This window comes from Parus major, chromosome 8, assembly GCF_001522545.3.
Source record: "Parus major isolate Abel chromosome 8, Parus_major1.1, whole genome shotgun sequence".
Lineage (NCBI taxonomy): Eukaryota > Metazoa > Chordata > Aves > Passeriformes > Paridae > Parus > Parus major.
Genome location: NC_031777.1, coordinates 19,363,685 through 19,370,885, shown reverse-complemented (window position 1 = coordinate 19,370,885; position 7,201 = coordinate 19,363,685). Strand labels below are relative to the sequence as shown.

The following is a 7,201-nucleotide window of genomic DNA, read 5'->3' as shown; positions in this document are numbered from 1 at the left end:
GAGGGATGCCCGGAGATGCTCGGGGCAGGCAGGGCAGGAGGGATGCCCGGCAGTGCAGCCGGGCTGGCGCTGGAGGTCAGCACCGCCCCGCTCCTGCCGGCTTCCCAAGGAGCCGGGCTCATTGCATCAGGTGGATTGGGAATGCGAGTGCGCTTCGGGAAATATACTACATTAAATGTGCCCTGCAGTGCCGATTAGGCTTACTCAGTACAGATAAAAATGTTTTTTCTTGAGGCTGTTTTAGCATGGCAGTGATATTCTAATTCTTGCTTGACTGGGTTGAAAGTTGATCCGCTAAGTTTTTAGCGGATTTTGCTTTCAAGTTTTGTAAATCTGTAATAAACCAGTTTTTAGATTCTATTTTATTATTTGGGAAGGTCAGTCTTTAAAGAAAGTTGTGTTTGAAGTTGCACTTTCTGTTAATGTCAGTTTATTATGCGTAATTCTTCAGCTAGAGCAGCTGGACTGTGATGTAATGCCTTGTTGTCTTGTTTTATTGCTGCTGTCTGTGTCATATAGCTCTTACATATCTCTTGGCCAGTTTATCTCAAAAATAGCTAAATTCCCCACTCCCACCCTGCTTGAACATATTTCTAGATCTTTACTCTTTTGATGGCAGCTTTTTCTAAATATCTGGTGTAGCAATATCTTGATGTGCTTGCTCTTACACTACCTTGCACAGTTCTTTTCTCTCCACCCTTCTCCCAGTGTCTATAAAAAGTAAGTTCACATCCTGTTTCATATCCAGAAATCTGTGAAGTTTAAATTATACCCTTCATCTCATTGTCTCCAGGCTTGCTTCCCTATAATTACCTTCTTGTGCCACATTATCAGGGAGTATAAAGTGGCGCTGATAGAACAAATCCTTGTGTTCCACTGATCAGGAATAAGAGTCACCTCTTTAATACCCATTTCCCATCCAGACTTGTCTGAATCAGAGTCCCAGGGACTTCACGGGGGACACAGAGGGAATCAGTGCACCGGGGATAGGGTTTCTTCTGGCAGGGTCTTGAGGATCCTTGAGAACCACTAGTGGTGCCTGGGAAGCTGGGGTACACTTAAACTGTCTCCATCACAACAGTTTATTTGTCAAGATTTACATAAATTTTCCTTGGACAGCTTTGTGTAGCTTGACACACCGTGATTGTGTTTGGAGCCTCACATTAGAACACAGTTGAAACCAAAACATCCAAGTTTCCTCAGAATTACTGTTGTTGACATTTACAATGTGGAATATGGCTCAAGCTTGCTTACAGCTTGTTACATGTTTGCACAACAGCAAGTACTGTTTGCCAGAAGTTCAGAACTGTCAATAAATTTGAGCTGAGTTTTAGGTCAACAAAATAAAGTTAAATAAATTTAGTAAAACTTCAGAGCAGGGAAAGTTTATTTTTGTTTTTATCAGAGAGATTTTGCAGTGTTGATTCAATACAGTGTATGTGGTAGATGGCAGACTGCCCCAGTGAATGTTTTACTGTGGCTTCAAAACTTCCTTCCCTTTCTCAGGCTCTATGTGTTCTACATATGGACATTTCTCTAAGAAAAGGCTAGAAGCTATCAAATCCTTCACTTTGACACTCAAATTTGATATGCTCATAAAGAAAGTGGTGGTTATTTGATGTTTAACAAAAGATGGAGGACACCTTGCAGTTTAAGGCAGGTGTGTAAAGTACTCAAAAAATGAAGCAGACTTTGATGTTTCATCTATTGTACTATACCATCTTTTTCCTGTGAAGAGGGGCTGTGGAGCAGAGATACAGGTCAGCAAATAAACTTGAGCAGTGCTGTTTGTGCTGAATGTGTCTTACAGAGCACTCTGAGGGAGCCAGCTCAACTCTTTTCACCCTTCATGGAGGTACAAGTGTCATGATCAAGAGAGGTTTAAGCCCTCACAGTTCTCATTTGCTCTAATATCTGTGGGTTACCAGCATCCAGTGTTGTTTGGGATAGACTTCTAAATTTTCCTAGAGTCTGAGAAACTGCAGTGGCAGAAGGTGAGGGATGAGCACAGCAACTAAAGAGTCAGTCCTAAGCAGCAGGCCCAGTGTAGCCATTTCAAAAGTGAGCTCTGACACTTGATAAATTCTGTACCTTTGTGATAAATAAGAGAAAATGCTGGAGAGTATTGATGTGCAAGGTATCACAGTTTAACTCCATTGTATCACTCCTTTGCTTTCATTTTCCTGGATACCAAGATGTTCCTGGTGTTTGGTGGCTCCAGTTCATTGTGCACAGCAGCAAAGCCTTTCTCTTGCTTCTGCCCAATTTGACCCACCTGGCTGAGATTTTCAGAAATAATGTTTTCAGTTTCTAGAGGCATAAACACAAACCTTAGGTACATAATTCCTGTTGAATCCTAAATCCACCTGGTAGATTTTGTAATCTCCCTAAGCTGACCTTCCCAAGTGTTGAAAATAAACATCCCAAATGTATCTTGGCCCTATGTGTTAGCTGTCACTTTCATGATAATTACATTATTTTGTTTTGTTGCTCTTTAGCTGCAACAATTGTGGAAGCTGGAAGAGACAAGAAAAACCCAGATGAATTTGCAGTGGCACTGGATGAATCTCTTGGAGACTTTGCATTTCCAGATGAGTTTGTATTTGATGTATGGGGAGCGATAGGTGATGCTAAGCAAGGACAACTGGAATGAGAACTGTGCAGTTTATCAATACCTGTTTGAAATACAAATTACTTGCAAATACATCAGAATTTTAATAATTTTATTGATGTGAATTCAGGGTGCTCTGCACAAGTATTCTAACCTGAGACTATCCTTTGCAAAAGAAGGTTTCTAACAGAAATGAAGGTAAACCCAAACTTCTGACAACTGCAATTTAAAACATGTTATTTACATATAGAACTCACTGTGAGGAGAGTGTCAAGGTGATATATTTATACAGAAATCTTATGAAAATTAGGTAATTTTTATTGTACATACACTTTGATACCAATATTCTGAAAAGTGTTAGACATATTCAACAGTTTGGATTATTTTATCTCTTTAGAGAGGTGTATAAAGTTATTGAGGAAGTATCTAGCTTCATGCTGCAGTTCCCTGGTTTTCTGCTGTCCCTATGTATTAACCTAAAGCTTTAGGTTTTCTTACAGCTTGGTCTGGACATTGTTTTTACTGTAGGCAAAGCTGGGAAGAAGCCACCTTGTTTCTTTAGAACTCAGATTCAGGGGAAAAAAAAATCCTCTGAAACATGAAAACTAAGATCTTTGGATGAGAAAGACTTGCTTGCATTTGAGTCACATTATGTTCTGTCTGGGTTATTACTGAGGTAAGTAGAGTAGAAATGCTTAAACCAGGAAGCTGCTGCTTTATTCAGATGCCATATTATTGCAATAGGAACTGCATAGGAAGAAATAAATGTTAATTTTGATTAATATTAATGCATTTGAATAATATCTGTGATTTGGCACTGGAGACTACAGAGTATCAATCACTAAGTGCTTAATTGATCTTTGCATATGCTAAATTATTTCTTGAGATCCTATGGAGCTCCCCTCTTGTCTCTGGGTTTTTTCAACATGGCAACACAATTGAAGATATTGAAGGTGTTCAATACCCAAAAGATATTATTGTAATGTCACAAAGAATTGTAGTTTGGGTGACAATGCATGCCTAGACCCTGAAAAATATGTTAAACTAATCTTAGATGTTAGGATTTCCAATTATATTGAACATAAATGTTTATTTTAACTACTAATTTTTTACTAATAAATTTGAGATTATTGCAAATGAAATTGGACAAGAATGTGGGTTCTGACCTGGGATGGTGTAATAGCTTTTTAGTATTTTTATATTTGCATAAGAATATAAAATAATAATTACTACAAAAGTTTTTTTTTCTAAATCACTGTCCAAAGAAAATGTCTTTCACTGAATTGCAGAGATCTCTTTAAAATAAAGATTATGCCAATAATTTTACATGTTCTATGTCAATGATTTTTTTTTGTCTAAAACTGTGACACGAAGTACATTGAAAGAACAACTTCTTGTTCTCTTATCTAGGTTATTGAGGAAGGAGTCTCAACTCCACTTCAGCAAATTTCTGTAAAACTTGGAAATAAAAAGAAACTGTAAGAAAGTGGTAAAATTTTGTACATCCCATTGCTCATTTTGGCCCTCAAGGAGGTATTACTTTGCAAAAGGAGTTTGAGCATTTCTTCTTTTTTATTAATTGCAAGTCTGAGCCCACAGTCTTCTGTTGCAGCTGAGCACACTCTCTGTCTTGTAAAGGGTTACTTTAGCTGATTTACTTATGGTAATGAGGGGTTAAAGTGTTGTTAGCCATATAATTTGTTCTTTAAGCTTCTAGGTGAAAAACAAAAAGGAAATGCCAAGAATTCCTTGTTGGTTTCAAATAATAAAACTCAATGTCAAATTTAGTGGAAGTGTTAATGTACACTAGTGTTAATTACCAACATACATGCCACTGGTTATAAAATATATTAAAACTGAGAATTACTTTAAAAAAAGAGAAGAAGTACCATGGATCATACATGAAATGTTGGCTGTAACAGATAAGCCCTTGTAGTTTGGCCATTCATTTTATTTTGAGAAATTAATGTTTTTCAATCAATTTATACTCAGGGGATAATTTGTCTCATTACAGTGATAAAATAATATGATAAAAATGATCTCTGAAGCTCTAATTCTGCAGAGAGCTGCATCTTCTTACAGTGGCTTATTTCTGTGGAGTTTATTTCAGGCCTAAGATTTAAATAGTGACTTCAATTTTACATTTACTGCAATAAAGCACATCAATATATCTTACTTTTTCTGTGTTCTCAAAGCATTCACTATTTCCAGCACATAAGACAGGTACTACTACCTAATTTGATATGTTATTTGCATTTTCCAGCCATGCACAAATAAATTGTCACATGAAAATCACATTGTCTCATGAAGCGTGATAAATTCTCTCTCTTTGTAATGATTTGTGTGGTAAATTAATCTTTCTTTACTAATAAATTACAGCCTAGCCAATAATGACACTAATGGCTTTAGATGCTTTATACATTGAAAATGTCATTAAATGTCACTACAAAAATCTCCCAGGTTAGTTAGACATCCTAATTCTCAGACATCAGCTCTATTTAAATGTTGATCGGAGTGGCACCATAAACATCTTGTTAGCGTGTGTTGCACATGGAGGTGAAAGTTGGTGAATAGTCCACTCAAAATCTGAGGAGGAATGTCACAAAACAGTAACTCAGCCCAAATGCTGTTCTAAAAGTGACTGATTCCTTACTTTAATAATTTGGTGCAGAGCCAGCAGAGAGCTGGCAGACAGATGCAATTTGTGCCTTTGCTCCCAGACTTACTGCTATGTTGAAGACAATGGCAAATACACCACTAATTTTTTTCTATTTTTTAAAGAGTCTTTAGATAGTCTTTAGATGCAACAAGGGGATTTAATGAACTCTGGTGTTCATAAAGTTCTGAGCTCATAATCTTAAAAATATGATGAGCAACGAATATTTTACACTATTAAAGGAACAAAATTTTGCAAATTACAGATACATCTTTTGTGACACCTTTAATATGCCAAATTATGCTTCAGTTAAACCTTATTTTATGCAACCCTATTCATACAGCCGTTATTCAAAGAGCTATTAATATAATCAGTCTATTTAGGACAATCTTGTCTGCTCTTCAGATTTGAATAATGCATATACTCTTATTTCTGCATATTATTTTCATCACAATTTGTCTAATTTCTCTCTTTTTTTGGGATAAATGTAATATAAAGCTTTGAAAATTTTGATTTTTGTGAATTTGAGAGTGCAATATTAATGTTAAAATTAAGATAATTTATAATATTTTGTTAGACTTTTTCTTCCTGCTTTTTAATGAGAACTTCTGCTACTTTTCAAATTAAATATTGTTTTCATCAAAAACCACTCTGAGAATGTCTCTTCCAATATTGTAGTGAGATGATATATTATGCTTTTTAGTTTTTCTTTTTCTTTTTTTTTTGACAGGAGATATTTCAGAACAATTAGAAATCAGGGCGTTGACTCTTTTCCCTTTTGAAAACAAAGGCATCTTTGCCATGAATTTCAGAACTCAACTCTGGCAATAAGAGCTTTGTCTGAAATTTATATTCAGTATTGTTTTCTTTTCCAGTTCTCTGACTCAATATTTTTGTAAGGCATTTTGCATTTAGATGTTATTATACATTCGGTTTATGAAAATATGAACCAATTTACAGACTTGGAAATCAAAGAGAAAATCCTCAGTGTTTCATGAGGATACTTGTAAATAGTAATGACTTTGAGTAAAAGTATGCACCCTGCAGTACAGACTGTCCTCACAAAAGGTGTGTTTAATGTGTGAGATTCAGGCACTCACAAGTAAAATAGATTGAGACTGCATAAATGTAATAAAATAATCTTTTTTTCCCCATTGAAATATGCTCTTTAATTAAATAGATCACAGTGTCTAAATACAACAACAAAGAGTCTGTAGATTGAACAGAAGCAATCTTCTGATATATTGATATTGTCTTTATCTCTCCCTTTGCTTGTAAACAGAGAGGTTGTCAACAGCTTTTTCACAGTTTTCTTTAATGGCACTCCTTACCTAAATCTCTGTTGATGTCTGAGCTCTTTCAGAAAAGTGTAGCTGTTGGTTGTGTACCTGCATCATCATTTTTTGGGGTTCTCCCAGTCCCATGAGAACTAATGCAGATTTTCAAGTTGTGATGAACTAATTTTACTATAGTATTTGAAAGAGGGGAAATGCAGGAGAAAGGAATGTCTGCTTTTCTTTGAAGTGAAGAGGTATGTGGCAGGTCAGACTAGAGGCAGTTCAATGAACATCCCTGACAGGATTAGTGTGGAGGGTGGCCCCAGCGGTTCTGGTCAGCAGAACTGCTGCTGTGGTTCTTGACATGTTTGTCAAGGAACTCTCTTCCCTGCTAATGTTTGATAGGAATGTGGGCTCATGAATGTAGTATAGAAATTATCATCTAATGAGTTTTGTAAGCCTGTGTGTTTTATCTTGGATATAAACTGATTTTTTTCTCCTTGAAGCGAGATTGGTTTGTCCAAACCTAAAGGTTATGAGCAATGGTCACCAAAGCTTTTCTGTGTTTCTCCATTCTGTTTTCTAACCATTGCATGTCAGAGCTTTTCATGTAGGCAGAAAGAATGAAAATCAGATTCACTCTAATATTTAAGAATT

General features: G+C 36.1%; 1 protein-coding gene across 2 annotated transcripts in view; it reads left to right on the top strand.

Moving 5' to 3' along the window:
- GIPC2 (GIPC PDZ domain containing family member 2) overlaps positions 1 to 4,906 on the top strand; it is a 26,593-nt gene extending 21,687 nt beyond the window's left edge. For both annotated transcript variants that reach the window (XM_015636703.3, XM_015636705.3), the window contains exon 6: positions 2,499 to 4,906. In XM_015636703.3, coding sequence (XP_015492189.1) covers positions 2,499 to 2,653 — 155 coding nt within the window. In that variant the 3' untranslated portion in view covers positions 2,654 to 4,906. The remainder of the gene's footprint in view (positions 1 to 2,498) is intronic.
- Positions 4,907 to 7,201: the final 2,295 nt, after the last annotated feature.